This window comes from Narcine bancroftii, chromosome 6 (assembly GCF_036971445.1).
Source record: "Narcine bancroftii isolate sNarBan1 chromosome 6, sNarBan1.hap1, whole genome shotgun sequence".
In the NCBI taxonomy this organism is placed as follows: Eukaryota; Metazoa; Chordata; class Chondrichthyes; order Torpediniformes; family Narcinidae; genus Narcine; species Narcine bancroftii.
Window position 1 is genome coordinate 163,627,806 of NC_091474.1, and position 21,616 is coordinate 163,649,421.

Below are 21,616 nucleotides of genomic sequence, written 5' to 3' on the forward strand. Positions count from 1 at the left end.
TGGTCCTCCATTCTGGAGACGTGACCCATCCAGCGCAGCTGGATCTTCAGCAGCGTGGACTCGATGCTGTCGACCTCTGCCATCGTGTACAATACCTGTATTTGAAATAATCTTTTTATTTCTTAAAAAAGCAATCGAGTGTTCATTGACTGAACGCAGCAGGTCGCTGGCAACGAGCAAAATCCAACATGCCTCTGAGCTGGAGGATTTTTATGTAGTCTATATCCTGGGTCTCCAGCCAATGTAGGCTAGCCTCGAGGTACTCAATGGCATCAGACACTTTTGGGGGAGAGAGTGGAGGTTCCTCATTGTCATCCTCCTGTGGTTCAGGAACTGATGTTACGGATGATCTCGGAGTCCATCAGATGCTCATATGTTGGCCAATCATCATCAGCAGAGTTCCACTGATGTAAATCCTCTTTGCTAATTTCAAACAGCCTCTGCGCCTTACCCATCTCTTCATCTGTGAAGCCAGAGAATTCTTGCTCATCATCTTCAACATCCTTAGTGGATTGTAGTGATGAAAAAGCTGGACTCAGACCCTTCTCCCAGCAATTTTCCACACACAAGGAGCTGACTGCTGCCCAGCCCTTCCCACCTAAGTGGCAAACTTCCTTAATGTTCAAGCTTTTCAGATAGTCTTTCAGCATTGTTGAATCGTCTACAATTCCTCTAATTAATTCAAACCTGTAATTCTGCTTGAACACGGAGATGATCCCCTGATCTAGTGGCTGGATCTTAGATGTAGTGTTCTTTGGGAGGTAATAAACTCAGATCTTTCTGTCACAATTTACTAGGCTGGCAGCTGGCGGGTGGGTGGGTCAGTGGTCAAGCAAAAGAAGAGCTTTGAGTTCAAGCTTTTGTGTCCGCAAATGAACGAGGATGGGAGGGACAAAGGTTTTGTAAAGCCAATCCTCAAAGATGACACTGGTCATCCAAGCAGTGCTTCTATGTATGTACTTGAATGGTAACGACTTCACGTTGACATGGTGGAAACAGCAGGGCAAGCAAAATTTGCCAATCATGAGCGGTTTTAACTTGTGTTCCAGTCTTGTTAACACAAAACAACAATGTTATGCGATCTTTGCACGTGTCATCTTTGGTAGACAGTGTGCGGTCTGGGATCATCTTGGCAGCAGAGGCCTGCTTCGTCACAGTTGTATACTTGTTCTTAGGCATAGCCACCTTCTTAGAGAGTTTTTAGTTCTGCTGGGTATTTGCTGACAGTAGCATTGTCCAGACACTAAACTTGAGAAATCCCATGATGGTGTTTAAAGCAGTCGAGCCATCTATTGCTAGCTTTGAACTGTGAGGTTTCTCAATTGATCAGCTGGTCAAACTTCTCAGCTTGAACTTTGAGAATAGACCCAGAAATTTGAAGACCTTCTGAGCGCGCTTGAACAAACTACTCATGCAGGGAGTCATCGAGGCTGACATCTTTTAGTCCAGCCTCTTCCTCAACTTTCCAAAGTGACGCGCACAACTTATCTTCCTGAGATTTCCAGCCACAAAATGTTGATTCAGGTACGCAGAGGTCACACACAACTTGGGTTTAACTTTTATTCTTCACGCTAGGTCCGTGAAGCTTGTCTTTCACTGAAAAAGATTTTCATCTTCTAACGGTGTGTTCCATTTTGATCTGAAAACAATTTCAATTCTAGAAAGAGGAAAAAAAGGGGTCCGCTGGCTGAATGCATTATATCCGGGTTTGCATTAAATCAGGTCATGTTAAATCATGGTTCCTCTCTAATTCAGCAATTTTTCAGGCAGCAATCCCAATTTGTGCTAATTTTCAGTTATTTATTTTTCAGCATTAATAAGGCTGTTGTTCAGCTTTTCTCAGTGTTATTGATTGAATATCCAACTGTGATTTGTGGAATAGATGGGGGCAGGGGAATAACTGAGAAACATTGTGCCCAGATTACATATTCACTAAAAATCCTTTTGCCATCTTGCTACAGTTAGAGGGTGCTCACATGGAACTCACAGCCACTTCATTTTCTATGCAGGGTACAATCAGAAAATTCAGGAAGAACCTGGTTGTGTCCATCTTTGTCATCCAGATTGTGTTGTTTTGTCTGCCTTAATTCCTAATCTATTGGTAAGTTTTTAATTTAATTTAGATGTACAGCACGGTAACAGGCCCTTCTAATCCATGATCCTGTGCCCCCCCCCACCAACTATGCCAATTAACTTGCAACCTCAATACATTTTTGAAGGGTAGGAGGAAACCAGAGCATCCGGAGGAAACCCACGCAGACAAGGGGAGAATGCATGAACTTCTTCTAGATAGTGTTGGAATTGAACCCGGGTCGCTAGCTCTCAAATAGTTTTGCACTAACTGCTATGCAAACCGATGGTAGAAAAATATGAAGCACAACTGAACTAACCTGTTAGGTGCAAAATTAATTAATACAAATCACCTTTGAGAAATTAATGCCATGAGTTTTTTTTCAAATTATGTTGAATCAGTGCAGTTCTCATTATCTCTGAATTAGATTCAAAATCTTGTGCACTACCAAACGGACAAACGTTGAAACTTTTTCAAATCATATGAAAGATAGAAATTGTATTATTGAAGAACACTTGCAAAGATCCCAGACAACTTTCTATATCTGGGGTAGCAGCTTATAAACAGCCGGGTCTTCTCCAGATTGGTACTCGAGTAAATTACTGATCTGTGCTCACAGTCAGAGCTATATCATATTTCTGTACCAAATCTCCGGCCTGAAATTAAGATGCTTCTTCGAGGTTTCCGTCATTTGGCACTCAACCTTAAATCTGTGAATTATGCATTAAACCTAATTCAGTCGCTATCTTATTTCACATTATCATAGCACGAATGAGGAAAATTAATGCAAACCATTGTAAAAAAGCATTTTAAAAAGGACGAGGAAATGGACAGATGCACTCACAAACTTTGAAACTAAAGGTGACGGGAGAGAAAAAAAATCATTCTTGCAGCTGATGTTATAATCTGGTATGAACTTCCAAGTGATCTCTCCTTCTATGTGCTTCTCCACCTCTCACACCTTCTGTCTGAAACTCCATCAACTCTGGGCCTCTTCACCTGCTTCTTTCCCCCTTCAAAGATAAAGTCTTGGTTGATCTGAATTGTTATAACAAGAAACTCTAGTTAAAACAAGGTGTGCCTTGTGCATTCCTTTACAAAATATCGTAAAATCTGCAGTGTCTTTTTTTTGTGTGAAATTGCAATACTGTCTGCAGCCTTTGTGGTAATGCTGCATCTTGTGTTTTCAGAGGTGGATAGATGATATCTGTGCCCCAGTAGGCAATTTTAGAAGTAATAGCTGGATTTGGTCTGCATTTTTCCTTCACCAAGTGGAATGACTGACAACTGATTGTTTTTTAGCCAGGATGCATTTTCAGTCTTCAAGGAAAATGTGTTTATTATCTTTTTGGACTTTCTGAAATCAACACATTAACTCTGTAAATGCCAGCTTGTCTCTCACTTGTGTGGGCAGGTAAGCCCTGAGCCCATCCTGTGTTCTCCCACCATCATTGCCCTCTCCTCCTGTTGATAATACTGGTCTATTCTTTGCAAGCCCTTTGAACTGTTCTTCATCTCCCCATCCACACTCAGCCTTTTAACACATACTTTGGAAGCCTGGAATTCTGTCAATGTAGCTTTTCAGGGCAGCTGTTATAATGTTGAACAAAATATTCCTCCCCCCCCCCCCACTCCCACCTCCAGCTCCCCACCTCCCCCCCACCCCCCCTCGCCATGTCCTGTCCCATTGGCCTTTAACCTTGCTGTGTCTCTTGTCTGAACCACTCATCATCTTTCTCCTTATTCTTTTCACAGGTTGAAACCTTGGCACACTATAAGCTCTTCCCATTATTCTCCCCACCTTGATCTCATTCCTTTCTCCTCCACCAATCTGCCTTCTTTTTTGTAGTCCTCTCTGGGTCCTGTTCATTTATCTCCTCCCCTCTGAACACGTTTGACTTAAACTGCCCTCATGTTGGTCTGTGGGGCATATGCGTTTCACTGAGAAATCCAGGGGAAATTAAGAAAAAAAACTTCATTGTTCGAGGTGTGGTAGGAATGTGGCTTCTGCAGATATTGGTAGAAATAAACAGTATGGATGTAATGTCATGGCTGGATTACCCTAATGGTGGTGATGCAGTACAGGGTTACTTTGAACGATTTTGATGAGCAAAGATCAAATGGTGCATAAATGCCACTATGGACTGGTTGGTCTAAATAACCTTTTCTATAACTTGTATATCATGTAATCCTATTTTTGTCCACTTTGTTTGCTAATTTAACTAGGAATTAGCCTGTTTCTTCTCATTTGGTTGAAAAACCAGGCACACATCTCTGATACCAAACAGCAACAAAACTCTTTGTTCACATACTCAGAGGCAAGGTCTTATTGAACAGGAATTTGGGGGTTCCTCTGAGGGTAGCAACATCCTGGCAGAAGATGAAACCTAATGTTGGGGCTGTGTCAGAAATGATACTTTTGTATTCCTTGTTTTCAATTTTAATTGACAGGTTATTGAAATAAATACATAATAATAAATAGCTCCGTGTACACTTTTATTTTTGTTTCAGGTGGTCTCTGGTGAATTCAGCGAGGACAGTGAGGTTTATAACTTTACATTGCATGCTGGCGATGAGCTGACATTGATGGGCCAGGCTGAGATCCTTTGTGCCAAGACTGTGAAAGAAAAATCCCGTTTCAACACAATATTGCGGAAATTAGGCAAGAGCAGCACTTTGAGCAAACAAGTCAAGGGAAAGATGCCTTGTCTCATCTGCATGAACCACAGGACTAATGAGAGTCTCAGCCTTCCCTTCCAGTGCCGAGGAAAATTTAGCACTCGAAGTCCCATGGAGATCCAAATGCAGGAAGGAGAGCATACAATCCGCAGCATTATAGAAAAGGTCCGGCTCCCAGTCAACGTAACTGTTCCTTCTCGTTCACCCCGCAATTCTTATGATCTTCACTGCATCCGTGAAGGACATCGCTACAAGCTTGTCAGCATCATATCAAGGACTGTCGTCTTGTGCTGCATCATTCGTAAGGACGACATTATCCCATTTCACTTCCTGCTCCTTTCAGATATGCCCAGGTTTATCCTACCTGAAGGATTACTCAGAGGCAACCCCACATATGAGAAGTTAGTTCAAGAAATAACTTTGTTTAGCCAAGAGCATTTCAATGCTGACGAGTACTCAAAGGCAGTCCGAGAAGTCAAGACAGACTTTACGGATGATTGCACTAGTCCAAGGAGAATCCGAGTTTGTTTGCAGGGATACTCAGCCAATTCACTGAATTATGGGCGAGAAGAACTGACCCAGTCCTTCCAAAGGCTCTCTATGTGTGCGTTCACTGGTGCTGTGTTACACAGCAATGGAGAAGTCACCTTTCAGGGTTGCCGCGATTCTCTCGGTGAACAGCAAATGATGGCACACGAGTTATTGACTCCGCCAGAGCTGGTGGATGTGGATGGAGAATACATGACGCCTGATTGGGCAGAAACTTATTTTAGGACTCGGGAGCAACCAGAGATTCCGTATGAGGAGCTGTGGAGCAATCAAATCCCAGATAATGCAAAGGATTCCTGTGGCAGGTTGACGGAAACTGAGACTAAAACCCAGCAGGGTTCTATCGCCTTCTACTCTCATACTTCCTCATCCTCGCATGAGGATCCTGTTTTCTCGTCACATTTGGCGATTTTACAAAGAGGAGAGTGCAGCATTCCAAGTCCTCCTCCAGTGCCTCCAAAATCCGAAGCTGTGAGTATCATAGCAACTGGATCAAGTGTAAGTTTTTCTTTAATGTTTTCATGGCAATAGGCAAAATTGGCATGCTGTAATGACCGTCTCCAAAGAGATCATATAAGATGGGCTCATGCTAATCGTTTTGTCAAATGGCAAATTCCCTGCCCTGGGATCCGATGGTGGACATAGCGATGCAGATGGTACAGATTCCCCCATTGATTATCTGGTATCTCCTGGGAATGGGTGTTCATTGCAGAACCCAGAACCATGAGGGATTTTGTAATTAAAATGATTGGATTATAATTGTAAGAAATCTGCCCCCAGGCATGTTCTTCTAGTATGAGTTCTGTTTGGCTGTTGGATTTCTTGGTTATCTGTAAGTTAGAGAGTAGCACTAAAGGGGTGGGACAGTTAGTGTAGTGGTTAGTGCAACGCTGTTGCAATGCCATTGATTGGGGTTTGAATCTGGTGCTGTTTGTACTCCCTGTGTCTGCATTGGTTTCCTCTGGGTGCTCTGGTTTCCTCCCGATCTTCAATCGTACCAGGTTGTAGGTCATTTGGGTGGCACGTGCTATATGTCTACATTTCAAAAAAAATACCACAGTTATTGTCAGTTTTGTTTGGGAGGATGTCAGTCACTCAGATTTCTGGCTTGAAAGTTGGTAACTTTCCAGAATTTGTCATTAATCTTCAATATTTTATCCAACACCAGTGACAATTCCGGTTACCAACAAGGCCAATGCATGAGTTATAATCTTATGGATTGACTATTTCATTTTTATGCAGATTGCACTCACAAGAAGCGAGTGTTCCTGTCCATTAATTGATATATTTGAAATACAGTGGCCTCCATAATGTTTGGGACAAAGACTTTTTTTCCCCATGCTCCAAAGTTTTAAATTTGTAATCAAACAATTCACGTGTGATTCAAGTGCTCATTCCAGATTTTATTCAAGGTCATTTGTATACATTTTATTTTGTCCATGCAGAAATTATTGCACTTTGTGTATAAGTTCCCCCATTTCAGGATCCCATAATGTTTGGGACATTTGGCTTTACAGGTGTTTGTGATTATTCAGGTATGTTTAATTGTTTCATTGGTGCTGGTGTAAGTGAGTCCTTCTGTCCATTTATTGATGTATTTGAAATACATGCCAATTATTTTTTTCCTCCTGAGGGCTGTTTAGCCACCTGAGTTCTTCCATCGGATTGTGTTTAGCTTCAGATTCTAGCATCTGCAATCTCCTGTGTGTCTTCAAAATGCATATCTTGGCTGTTTTAAAAATAGCTCCTCACTTTTTAAAAGGACAATTCTTCTGAAGTTATTCTTGGCTCTTGCTCTTGATTTACAATTTGTTGTTTACCTTTCTTTACCTTGCTGTTGAGTGTCTGTTCAAAGTCATTAAACAGCCATTGAGGACTGCAGATAAATGAGATGTAGCAGATCCTCACAGTCAAGATTCATCTCTGACCCTCTCCATTTCAACTCCTTTTCCATCTGCGAAAGATCCATATGCATTTTTAAGGTCAAGCTGTGATTGGCTACTGTACATTGGAAGTGAATATTAAATGATGTTTGATTAACCTCCTTAACAATGAAGTTAAAAAGGTTTCTCAAAATATGTAGACTAATTCTAGAGTTTGGATCTCAAAATTAAATTGGATAAGTTAAAAAATCAGCTCTCTGTTGGAAGGGATATGGGGTTTATAGCTCAATTCTGTATCATAGATAATCACAGCCAAATTTAACCCAAACAAGTGAGTGAGCAGCTTGAAATGCTTCTGACAAGACTTCAAGGTGCATCCTTCACTGAATTGAATATCTTCTAGCAGCATTCAAAGCTTGTCTTGTTATACATACCATAGCACAGAATCCTGTGTTTCACAGCTTGGGATAATTACAACAAAGCCTACTGCATCCCTTTCCAAATATTCTTGGCAAACACACAGTCCATGACCAGGACAACATGTGGTTGGATTAAAGCACTGGCTAACCATGAAGCATCTGATGGGGAATGGATCTCACCAGCATCTGAGCATGGTCTTGGTGCTTGTTCAGAGTTCCACCAAGTGATTTTAACAGCCTGCTTAGGGAGCCATCCCATAGGATCCACCTTCTCCTTCTCTACTGTATTTAAGGGCAGCACGGTTAGCGTAGTAGTTCAATGCTATTACAGTGCCACCAACCAGAGTTCGAAACCAGCGCCATCTGTTAGGAGTTTGTATGTGACTGGGCTGCCAGTTGCTGTAGCCAAACACAATCTGCTGGAGCAACACAGCGGATCGAGAAAAGGGAATGGTTGTGATACACTATCAATCATACCAAAGGCTGGAGTTGCTGGACAACAGGCTTTTAGTACCATAAGACTTGGACCATGCTCCTTTCTGGCCCGATCCCTGGACTCTAACTGAGGGAGGGACTTGGCTGAATTGCCTTTATTAGGGGATTACAAGGGGTGGAATAGCCACCAAGGGAAGGCTGGCCAGCCAGCCAAACATATGAACCATACATATACACAGTGCCAATAAGTAGCAGTATACAGTGGTGTTTCACCACAGGTTGACAACTTGGCTCAAATTGTTGACTGTTCTTTTTCTCCATCGATGATGCTCATCTGGCTGAGTTCCTCCAGAGGAGTGTGTTTAGCTTCAGCTTCCAGCATCTGCAATCTCCTGTGTGTCTGCCAGCTGCTGGGGCTTTGAGGGATGAGAGGTGACGTAATGTAAAGCATAACATCCTGATGGGATACACGTGGGGAGAATATTCCTCTTGTGGTCGTTATTTAAAATTAATGGGTCACCAATATAGCACTGTGGTGAAATTATTTTTTTTCCTCCCTCAGAAGATGGGGAGTCTTTGGAACCTTCTACCTCATAGGTTAAAGAAGAGTGTTGAATTTTTTTAAGGAAATGTTAGATTCTTGATGAGCAAGGGGTGAATGGTGACCAAGAGTCTTTGTGTATGCAAAGCTGAGGCTACTATCAGATTAGCCAGGATATTTTTAAAGGAGGGTGCTCGTCATCGTTCTGCTTCTCGTAGGGGTTGCATCTCATTGTGCCCGTCAGGTGTGACCCTTTAAGTGATGGGAAATGGAAGCTATTCAGCCGGGAGTGTCAGGAAACGACAAAGCATTCTGCAAAGAAGCCTTTCTAAAATGATTTACGATGGACCAAACATCTGACTATCCATCTTGCGAGATTCTTGTATTGGGGTTTGAGTGAAGGTGACCGACGAGAAGAAAAGGCAAATTTTACCACCAGCAGATTTTGGGTTATCCAAGAGATGAATGGAAAAGTTTTTTTTTGTGACCTTTTTCTTTTCCGTACTCCTGCCCTGTTCTGAGAATGTTTGTCCAGTACTGAAGCAGGTAACTTGTACTGCCATGAATTGTGCCCAGATGACCTCTATTCTGTACACAGAAGGGTCGAAAGTTACATCCACAGTTGAGGAATGTCGGTGCTCTCAGACACACCTTGCTTACAGAGAGTGCACACTCATTCAGCTGCTGTTGTTCATCGAGCCAGTATCACCATTAGATTCCAGCAGGTATCTGTGGTACAGTGGAGTGGTTTGTTGCCATTGAAGGACACATCATCACCCATTACCATTTCAATTTCAGCTCTGCCTTTGAGCTTCATGCCCTCTACTGATCCTGATTGCAAGTGACACTTAATTCCAATAAAAGATTCATACTGCTGTCTGGAAAAAGGACTGGCTACACAGCCCAAAGTCCAAATCTAGATAGGAACTCTGATTAATTTTAGAGCTTCCTCCATTGGTTATTCCACCGAGACTGAAGTTTGAACCTGTGAATATCCAGCATTTATTTTTCTTTAAATTGAAACCATGCATATGGAGGAATGCTCAGTGTGAGACACTTCACCAGGAAGTTACTAATTGGGTAGAGAGAGGGAGAAGGGGTGTCGGCCTGGTATCTGCCTGTTGTTTCTCTCACCCAGCAAAGATTCTTGTGTAAAGTGACCTTCTCTTGAATCTGTGCTCTTGGGGAGGTTCAGCTGCAGATGTCTTGTCTTTTGGCAGCTATGTAACTGGTTCCGGAGCTCCAGAGGCAGGCAAAAATTAAAATGGGAACATCTTGCACATACATTTTGTCAGAAAGGTCCCAGCTCATTCAGCCTTTCCTTGGTTTCTTTTCCCAAGCATCATCACCATTTCTTCTCAGCTGGCTTCTGCAATGTTTACTGTTGCTCAGTGGAGCAGATCGAGCCACGTAATGTGTTACCGCTGAGATCGAAATTGATGTGATCAGGAAAGAATACATCAGTTTATTAGGCCTTCCTAGCCATCTAAATCTAAGCCGGTTGGTTATTTTTTTGCATAGGGAAGGTCCTCTGACATGCACACTTTGAATTATTTTCTGATCGCTTTCAAGTTATTTCTGAAAGGAACATTGAATCTGTGTAGACTTGCAGGAACTTCCTTTGTTTGATTCATCTGATTGAGACATTTTTGAATTACTTCAATGAAGTTGGTGACTGCTGAATATGCCATGAAGAAAAGGCAGTGAAGCCTCAGTGATACTTCAATCAGTCTGCTATTACTTGGGGATCACAACCTTTTCCTGTTTACAACCTATCTTTCCATTGATTTTCTTACCAAATCAATGTCCAATTGCTTTTAAAATTACTGCCGTCCATGTCACAATTAAGTGGGTTTCTGATTCTGGCGCCAAACTACATGGAGAAGACTGCACTCGATGACATAAGCACAGGAGGGTGATGTTTGAAGGTTTGCCTTTTGTTTCTCTGATCGGAGACCAGCATATTATGAAAGCACTTTCAGAAAATATTATTGTAAAGACAAATGCCATGTCATTTCAGCTTTTATCACTTACTCTTGAGAAATATTTTGAATATTTTAGTAGTTATTTTCTTTCATGTCAGTTGCAGAATTATGACAAATTATAAATCAATCAATTATTCCAGACAGTCACGATTCATGAATAAATTACTGATGATAAATATAACACATTCTTTATTAATCTTGCTCAATTATTCCTGTTCTCACTGACCTACATCCTTTTTTGTTTTGGTAACACTTTTATTTTTAAGATTTTTATTCTTGTCCCTTAACAAGAATAATTGCTTTGGTAAAATGTAGGTCTTCAGATCTGAACAATGAAGCAAAGATCTACAAGCATGACACTCCAAGGGTTGTACGTTTTTGTGGAGACATCTCTGTAGAGGTTGGTGCCAATATTAGGACATGTCCTACTGCATTAAAATCTATTCTCCTCCTTGACCCTCCATTCCCTGTAATCTCCTCCACTCTTTGGCCCATCTAGTCTGTGCCAAACTATTATTTTGCCTGATCTCATTGGCTTGCACCTGGATCATTGCCCTCTATACCCCTCCCATTCATTTACCTATCAAAATTTTTCTCAAGTGTCAAAATTGAGCCTACATTCACCACTTCAGCTGGCCCCACATTCCACATTCTCACCACTGTCTGTGTGAAGAAGTTTCTTCTAATGTTCCCCTTGAACATTTCACCTTTCACCCTTAACCCATGACCTTTAGTTCCCTTTTCATCTCACCTCAGTACAATCCTATCCTGCCCCAAGATCTCTGAGCTCCTTCGGTTCTGCCACCTTGAACCTTCTGATTTCAATTGCTTAGCAGCTGTGACTACATCTGCCCAGACGCTCAAACCTTTCTGCCTGTAACATGCCTCTTTAACATATCTCTTTGACCTGGCATTTATTAAGATCACATTCCTTTGAAGGACCTTAATGTTTTACCACATTAACAGCTCTGTATAAATGTATTTTATTGTTAATGATGTGGGAATATTTCTGGATTGAGCAAACTGGTCTGGTTTTTTAATGAGAGGCTCAGAACATTACATTTGCTTTCAACAGTCCACATAATGAAGCCTTATCCCAAATATATTTTGAAAAGTATGTTCTCTTGTTGCCCTGAGGAATAAAATAAAGCTTCAGCCTTGCCATTATGACCAATTTAATTTGCATTTTTCCATAAACATATTGTTGAAGTTGGTGAATGCCACCATAAGATTAGCCTTACAATGAATAAACCCAAGGCCACCTTGTGGGAAAAAAAACATTTATTTTGCATAATTTTGCTTGAGGTTCCAGTCACGTCTGTTTGGCAAGGTTCACATAGTGAGCTTGATGAAGTGCGAAAATTTGTCAAAAGCACCAGGAGACGACAGAGGGTGGCTGAATGGAGAATGCAGCCAAGGACTGCTTCAGTTACAAGCTGTGCTTGGAAAAAAAAATTAGGACAAGTTCTTTGCCGTTTTTGAATAATTAAATGCAAAATATTTATCTGATTGGCCACTGGATTTTCAAGGTTGTGAAAGCTAAATGAACGGTACTTTGTTTGACATGATTGTTGATGGTTCCAACTGAGAAAATTATATCCTTCACTGACTTGTTCACAGAGCCTTGAACCCACCATGTAATTTGTCAGTGTCAGAATTTGGAGCAGTCTCAGCATGCATCTCTCCACAACTCCCCACAACTCCCCACAACTCCCCACAGCTCCCCACAACTCCCCACAACTCCCCACAACTCCCCACAACTCCCCACAACTCCCCACAACTCCCCACAACTCCCCACATCTCCCCACATCTCCCCACATCTCCTCCCATCTCCCCACATCTCCCCACCTCTCCCCATCTCTCCACATCTCTTCCCATTTCTCCACAACTCCCCACATCTCTTCCCATCTCCCCACATCTCCCCACCTCTCCCCACCTCTCCCCACCTCTCCCCACCTCTCCCCACCTCTCCCCACCTCTCCCCACCTCTCCCCACCTCTCCCCACCTCTCCCCACCTCTCCCCACCTCTCCCCACCTCTCCCCACCTCTCCCCACCTCTCCCCACCTCCCCCCATCTCCCCACATCTCTCCACATCTTACAATGCGAAACTCGTTTTTCATATTCTAACAGAGTTCTGAATGCATTGTGTGAATAAAGGTGCTGTCTGAAGGCATCTCCTGAGGATGAGATCTAGGGGCTACATTCAAGGCAGCATGAATGTCTTCTCTTGAAATGCTCTTATCCATTTGAGGTAATTTGCTGCAACCAAGGGAAGACCAACTTTTATGTGACTGACATCTGATTTAGATTTCCAAGAAATTTTATTTGCTGATTCTTTCAAGTATTTCAATCCATTGATGCTTATTTTAAAATACTCAAGGATAATCAGCATGGCTTTGTGAAGGGAAGGCAGTGCCTCAAGTCTAATTGAGCTTTTTGAGGAGGTAACAAAAGGAATTGATGAGGGTAAGGTGGTAGATGGGGTCTGCATGGATTTTATCAAGGCATTTGACAACGTCCCCCATGAGAGACTCATCCAGAAAGTCATGAGACTTGGGATCAGTGGATCCTTGGCTGTGCGGATAAAAAATTGGCTTGTATGAAGAAAGCAGAGAGTAGTAGTGGAGGTAAGTATTCTGCCAGGAGGTCAGTGACTAGATCTGTTCTGAGACCCCTGCTCTTTGTGATTTTTGTAAATGACCTGGTTGCAGAGGCGGAAGGATGGTCAGTAAGTTTGCAGATGACATGAAGGTTGGAGAAGTCATGGATGGAGCTGAAGGTTGTAGAAGTTTACAAGAAAATACAGACAGGATGCAGAGTTGGGCAGAAAAGTGGCAGATGGAATTCAATCCAGATAAGTGTGAGGTGATGCATTTTGGAAGGGCAAGCCAGAAGGCTGAGAACAGGGTTAATGGTTGGTTACTTAAGAGCGTGGATGAACAGAAAGACCTTGGGGTTCAAACCCATACATCCCTCAAGGTCACCGCACAGGATGATAGGATAGTTAAGCAGGCCTATGGGACGCTGTGCTTCATTAATAGGGGGGGATTGAATTCAGCCATAGAGAGGTCATGTTGCAACTCTACAAATCTCTGGTAAGACCACACTTAGAGTATTGTGTTCAGTTCTGGTCATCTCATTATAGGAAGGATATGGAGGTTGCAGAGGAGATTTATCAAGATGTTGCCTGGATTGGGAAACAAGTCTTATGAGGCAAGGTTAGCCCAGCTGGGACTTTTCTTGTTGGAGTGTAGAAGGATAAGAGAAGACTTGATAGAGGTCTACAACATTATGAGAGGCACACCTGGTGCTGGAAGGGGATCAGGTGTATCAAGATTTGTTATGAGTGGGGAAGCTCATGTCATTCAAACAACTGAGGAATAAGTATGATTTGTCAGATAAAACTTTTTTATGTTATTTTCAGCTAAGATCTTTCTTAAGGGATGATTTGGGACTGTCTCTGGCCATGCCCATGTGTAGTGACATGGAGATTCCAATTTGAAAGGGGAAAATGTGTATGTTTATCTCTATTATGTATCTCCTATTCCAAATTGAGGGCCCGAAGCTGGGCTTACACAGGTCAAGGGAAAGGTAGGAGTTGGACTGGGCACAACAATCCATGAGCGGTGCTGGTCAGACCTGTGTCAGGACAGCATGACAGCAGTTATTAATGCCAGGTAAAGGTTGGTGCAGTATCATTTCCTGCATCAACTGTACCTCACACCACAAAAATTACATGAATTCAAACCAAAAATCTCTGAAATGTGTTCTAGGTGTGGTGTGGAGACTGGAATGTTTATGCATTCAATCTGGCTGTGAACAAAGGTGAGAACCTTCTGGGTGGACCTGGGGGACATTCTGAAAAAAATTACAAAGGTGGATTTTCTGCAGGATCCGGAATTGTATCTTCTGGGAAACATTATGGACGTGTGTTTTAAACTGTCCCAGTACCAAATTCAATTTGTGGTCACCTTGGCAGTAGCCAGGATACGTATAGTGGTCAGGTGGAAGTCCGACTCCCATCTATACATTACACAATGGAATATGGAAATGCAGAATTGCATTCCCCTGGAGAAAATCATATACAATTTAAGGAGGAAATATGGCACATTCGTGAGGGTGTGGCAATCCTATCTACAACACATTGGTACGCAGATATAATTATACCCCTTCTGAATAAAAGAAAGGCAATTATCTGTGCAAATAGTGAAATGATTGAGATCAATGAAGTGGATTGTGGTGCAGATGATGTGCTCTTGTATTTTGTTCCTTTTCTTTTTTATTTCAGGCTGCTTAGAGTTTTTCTTAAGTTCCTTTAAGGGTCTGTGATTTTACCAATAATTGTTTTTGTTTAATTTGTATAATCTTTTTCTTGTGATATAAGGGCATAGGAGTGGGGGGTGGGAGAGGAGGTGGTGGGGGGTGGGGGAAGAAAAACAGACTCTGAATGTTATATACCATTGTTGACAGATTGTTTGTTTGGATTTGTGTGAGTCTTTGGATATCAAAAATAAAATATGAAAAAAAGATTTTGACAGCTAGCAACTGTGTCCCAGGGCAGGATCAGCAAACATCAGAGGACATATGTACAAAGTTAAGGAAGGAAGTTTAGGGGACACTTTAGGGGTAATTATTTTTTACACAGAGAGTTGGGGGAGCCTTGAATGCCTTGCCGAGGATGATGGTGGAAGCTGAAACATTGGGAGCATTTAAGATACTCTTAGACAGACGAATAGATGGAAGTGAAATAGAGGGTTTTGAGGTATGGGGTAAAGAGGGTTTCATTTTTTTTTAAACGGAAGGAATATATGGGTCAGCACAACATCGAGGGCCAAAAGGCCTGTGCTGTGCTGTATTGTTATATGTTCTGTCATTCTGTCAAGTTGCTGTTGTCAAGCTGCATGAACTTTGGGAAGTTAATGAAAAAAATTTGCAGAAGCTGGGATCAGGTACAATACATAAATGTGCTGGGGAATCACTGCAGGTCACACAGCATCCATCGGAAGTAAAAAGCAATCAATGTTTTGTGTCTGTGCTCTTGGTCTGGAACATGCTGAGTTTCTTCAGCACTTTTATGTGTACATTTAGGTATACGGCATGAATTAATTGACCATATGCTGCTTTTAGGAGTAACATTTGGCGTGAGCAAAGATTGGAGGAATAGGTCTGTGGTCCTGCCTCACCATTCTGAAGGCATGGCTCCCCGTTGTGGTCTTGGGGATTGTTATCACTTCCTTGTGCACTTTGAGGCCCATTAATTTGAATGATGACTTCAGCCACTCTTTTGGCTGTTTCTTCTGCCAACCCTCACCCTTCATCTTTCACTTTGTCCACTTACGTTCTAAGGCTCTTTCATTCACTGATTGCCTTGCATTGTTCACAATAAGAATGAGTTAAGGTCTACAATAGTGAAAATTGTAGAAGTACAGTGGGGTAAATGGGATGGGCATCGGGTTGATAGAATTTGAGATCATTTGAGAAACCTCTTGGAGTATCTTCTTCTTTGGCTTGGCTTCGCGGACGAAGATTTATGGAGGGGGTAAAAAGTCCACGTCAGCTGCAGGCTCGTTTGTGGCTGACCAGTCCGATGCGGGACAGGCAGACACGATTGCAGCGGTTGCAAGGGAAAATTGGTTGGTTGGGGTTGGGTGTTGGGTTTTTCCTCCTTTGCCTTTTGTCAGTGAGGTAGGCTCTGCGGTCTTCTTCAAAGGAGGCTGCTGCCCGCCAAACTGTGAGGCGCCAAGATGCACGGTTTGAGGCGTTATCAGCCCACTGGCGGTGGTCAATGTGGCAGGCACCAAGAGATTTCTTTAGGCAGTCCTTGTACCTTTTCTTTGGTGCACCTCTGTCACGGTGGCCAGTGGAGAGCTCGCCATATAATACGATCTTGGGAAGGCGATGGTCCTCCATTCTGGAGACGTGACCCATCCAGCGCAGCTGGATCTTCAGCAGCGTGGACTCGATGCTGTCGACCTCTGCCATCTCGAGTACCTCGACGTTAGGGGTGTGAGCGCTCCAATAGATGTTGAGGATGGAGCGGAGACAACGCTGGTGGAAGCGTTCTAGGAGCCGTAGGTGGTGCCGGTAGAGGACCCAATGTTTGGCCTGGAAGTCAGCCTGAAGAAAACTGAGGTCCTCCATCAGCCAGCTCCCCACCATGACTACCAGCCCCCCCACATCTCCATCGGGCACACAAAACTCAAAACGGTCAACCAGTTTACCTATCTCGGCTGCACCATTTCATCAGATGCAAGGATCGACAATGAGATAGACAACAGACTCGCCAAGGCAAATAGCGCCTTTGGAAGACTACACAAAAGAGTCTGGAAAAACAACCAACTGAAAAACCTCACAAAGATAAGCGTATACAGAGCCGTTGTCATACCCACACTCCTGTTCGGCTCCGAATCTTGGAGTATACCCAACCTAATAATTAGCATTCCTATTCTCCACCCTGCTCTCTGAAACTTCATATCACTTTCCACTAGGTAGTCTTCACATTTTTTTCTAATGAATAATAAAATCGGCAGCTGCTACCATCTAGTACAAAAGACAAAACATCATACAAAAATGGCAGGGCTCAGGCCCGAAACATTGACTGCTTTTTACTTCCTATGGATGCTGTGTGACCTGTGGATGCAGTGTGACCTGCTGAGTTTGTCCAGCACTTTTGTGTATTGCATTTCAACATTTTTCAAGGTTCCTTTAGTATCATGCAATAAAATGGGTATATAATATTGCACAAAGTTGGCTTTAGTCTGCTGTAAGGCAAATATATTCGGCGTCAACAGAAATTGCCTGGCGTCTCTTGCAGTCAGAGAAGGAAAAGCAAAACAGAGTCCCCCCAGAATTGATGGGTGTCCGTGGATTCTCCTCCAGCACTCCTGCTGCCTCTGTAGCCACCCAGTCTTCAGTTCAAACCATTGGCAACCTGAGCTCCAGATCCAAACACCTGACACAATTAGGAAACCCGAACACCCAATTCTGATATCTGGTACCTCCTTCAGTCAGTCTTGAGCCAGTCTCCAGCCTGATACCAGTCCTTTGATTCTGTGTGCAAACAGATTTTGTGGTATACAGTAGAATTCCGATAATCCACTGTCCAATTATTCTGAAGATCTGATGGTTTGAACTTTGTTCACCTGGTCATGTTTGTCAAGGTCTTATCCTACTCATTGGGAGTCATTAGGTATGAGTTACACTACAGAGAAGAGGTGGAAAATCTTGTAAAATGGTGCAAGGGTACAACCTGATTCTCAATGTGGACAAGACAAAGGAGATGATCATGGACTTAAGCAGGACTAGGAATGACCACCCTCTACTACACATCAGCAACTCTGTAGTTGAGAGAATGGCGAGCACCAAGTTCGATGGAATTCACTTAACTCCATCGCATCAATATGATATACTGGGATCGTTGTCTGAAGAAGGTGCACAAAATCATTGAGGATCCCCTGCACACAGCATCTTTCACTTGCTCCTGTTGGGAAAGAGATATAGGAGTATCAGAGCCGGCACCACCAGGCTGAGGAACAGCTTCTTCCCAAAGGCAGTGAGAATGCTGAACGAACAATGGAACTGCTCACACTAACCATCCGAGACTCTCAGGTGCACAGAACAATATTTATTTATTTGTATAGATGAAATACTTGTCCTGCATATGTATTGTTTGTCTGTATTATGTCTGGTTGTGTGTTTTGCACCAAGGAATGGAGAACACTGTTTTGTCAAGTTGTTCTTGTACAATCGAGTGACAATAAACTTGACAAAGTATTTGAAGAGCCAATGGTTTGAACTTTGGTCACCAGATCATGTTTGTCAAGGTCCCGTCCTACTCAATGGGACCCCGATTCCCATACTCTGTTCTGACTCACTGGGACAATAGTGTCCAGAAGCTCAATGGATTTTGCATCTCACAAAACTTGATTCCGATGCTGCAGGAATGCTCATTGGAATGATAAATGTATCATTCTATTCTGTAACCTTTTTTAAAAAAAAGGTTGTATTAAAAGTCTGATGGAATATTAAAAATCATCCGTTTTCTGGTGGGGAAAGTCTGCAAGGCTGGAAAGTACTGGGTATGCCAGATTCACAGAACTTTGCTGTATTGACAATTAATGTTTGATATTTTTCTGTCCATTATTTTTGCTGATCATCCACTCTAACTTTGGAAGATGTGTGGAAATTCCAGTGAAATCAAGTCAAATCAAGTTTATTGTGGGGTGGGAAACTCCAGTGATACTCTCTGCCACCCGAATGATCCTGTGGATTGACCTCTGAACCAAGTTTATGTTGGACCATGGATTTCTCATGAAACATATTATTGAAGATCCACAAAAAAAAAATCAGCCACCAACTGTGTATGTTGGTAATGACCTTTGGTTTTCTGCCAATATAAAACTCTCTATTAAGTGAATTGTTGGATCTCAAATCCCAAGACTAAAAGGGGAAAAATAGGTGAAAGTTGTGAAAAGAAAAGGAAATACAAGAATAGTTTATAAAGTTGGCCGGAAAGGAGAAGAAGCAGGATAACAATTTGGATGCAGAGCCTTTTTGTCATAATTGGGATAACAGAGGCAGATCCCTTGTGGAATTACCAAAACAATGAGAGAAGGAATTAATAATGAGTGGTGGCCCTGAGGAGGTTACGCTGAATGCTCATTCATAGAGGCAGTTTATGATTAGAACAGCTGTGAGCGGATGCTTTAAAAACCAGTTTCACATCATTCAGAATTTTATTTATGCCAGTTGGATTAATACAGAGCAAACTTGGTCACAAATTGATGAACTTATTGTATTTATCAGGCACTACATGATGATGGTGGTGGGGGGGGGGGGGGTCATGATGCTGTAGGAGAGATACATGGGTGGTCATCTCTCCTGACAAAAATCTGTTTATAAATGCCCTTTAAAATATATGAACTTTAGCAGTGCATTATTGGAATAGTTGAAAAATAAGAATGAGAAAAAAAACGAGAGCTCAAACTATTTTGAAGCAATCGGTGAGCTTGGAAGAAGAGGCCAACCTCAGAGCTGGATCCAGGTGACTTGGGTAATGTTCCTCCTTGCTCCCAGCGATGACAGCCGGCTACTCTGAGGATAACGTCGGCGCTTGGGCTGCGGAGCCCTGGACAAGATGGTACTGATGGGAAGCGATGCTCTTCTGTAGAAACAGAAGAGTCTTCATGCATGTGCACTATTCTGGGTATTTTGCTCCTGGTTTGGGGGTGGGGGGGGCAGAGTTGGTGCTTGCCAGTCCAGTGAGTCGGGATCGGTAGAAGGTTGGTCCAAAACCTGAGGGGGGTGGGGAAGTAAAAAAAGTAACGGTGGTGGAGACAGAGGAAATGGGAGCAGGAGCAGTGGAAGAATTCCAAGAATCCAGTTCAGAAGAAGAATTACAATTTAGTGAACAGGAAGAAATACAAGGGAAACCTGTTAAAGCTCAGGGTAGGCTAAATAAAAAGACTATTCTGAGCTATAATTTCAAGCAATGTCACTGCAGATTTCTTTGGGGTTTACATCTGTTAATAATAAGCTTTCAAATGTGATGGAAGATATTTCAACTGTTAAAGCTGATGTTGCAAAATATGCAAAAGTTGTGGATAAAGTAAAAGAGAAGTTTAAGAAGATGGAAGATAAGATGGAGGATTGTGTCTGTGATATTGATCAGTGTCAACAAAAGTTGAATACTTTTGATGATTCTTTTACGGGATGAAGGATTTAGAAGAGTGATTGACTGAAGAAAATTGATTCATTGGAGAATCAGAGCCGGAGGAATAATGTGAAGATAGTGGGTTTACCAGAAGATTTTGAAGGCTCTGAACCAGTTAAATTTTTTCAGAAATGAATACCTGATATCTTGGGACCGGAAATGTTGCCAAATGGACTGGAATTGGACAGAGCCCATAGAGCACTTAGAAGGAGACCTTTGCCTGGTCAACCACCTCAATCTGTTTTGATTAGGTGCTTATGGTCAGGATAGGGAACTAATTTTAAAATTGGCAGTTCAAAATGCAAAGCAACATGGAGAACCATTGATGGTCCAGAACAGAAGAGTTTTTTTTTAACTGTGGATCTTAGCCATAACATTATTAAAACACGTAAAGAATTTACCGTAAATATGTGTGTATAATGCAAAAAATTTTGTACCAAAATTTGAGCTCAAAGTAGGGGGGTCACATTAATTACACGCATATTTACAGCAGCGCAAATTGGGTGGGCAGGGGAAGAGAGATGACAGAGCAAATCGAGCAGTCGAGGGGGGAGAGAGACGGCAGTGCGAATCGGTCAGGCAAGGGGGAAGAGAGATGCCAGCGTGAATCTGGCGGGTGAGGGGGGAGAGATACGGCAGCGCAAAATCGGGCAGGCAAGGGGGGGGAGAGAGACACCGCAAATCGGGCGGACGAGGGGGAAGAGAAACGCCAGCGCAAATCGGGCAGGTGAGGAGGAGAGAGACCACAGCGCGAATTGGGTGGGGGAGGGGGGGTCGTATTATACATGGGGGTAAAATTTTTCTCCCTTTTTCCCCTCAAAAATGGGGGGGGGTCGCATTATACATGCATATTCATGGTAATTTGGCGAAACAATCCTCTGGCAGAAGGGTTATAAATTTTCTTTTATATTCCCTGCTGTTTTAAAAGGTTTTTATGGGGAATATGAATCTCAATTTTTTTGAGGATGATGGAGATGTCTTGACCTTTGCCAATTCTTTGCCTGATCTTAAAAAAGGTCGGTCCTCATTTTCTCCAGCGCAAAAATCGAATGGAGTTACTAAGAAGAAGGGGTAATGTGGTTCAGAAGGAGAAAAAGGTGCAGAAAGATCGATTGAAGAGATGCAAAAAAAGGAATCAAATGATTATAAAGAGATCTTAATCGATGATGAACAAGTGATAATGGCTTGGAAGAAGCTTATCATACCTTATATAGAAGTTATGGTTTATGTATTTTCTTTGTTATTTCTGATCGGGAAGATGCAGAACCTCAATGTAGCTCAACTGACACCATTGCTCACTTAGTGGCTTAGACCGCTCCCCATGTTTAAAGGGGAGTAGT

General features: G+C 42.5%; 1 protein-coding gene across 1 annotated transcript in view; it reads left to right on the top strand.

Annotated features, from left to right (window-relative positions):
* Positions 1–21,616, top strand: part of gareml (GRB2 associated, regulator of MAPK1-like) — a 183,292-nt gene that overhangs the window by 138,094 nt on the left and 23,582 nt on the right. Inside the window, exon 4 of the mRNA XM_069886562.1 lies at positions 4,583–5,797. Coding sequence (XP_069742663.1) covers positions 4,583–5,797 — 1,215 coding nt within the window. The remainder of the gene's footprint in view (positions 1–4,582; positions 5,798–21,616) is intronic.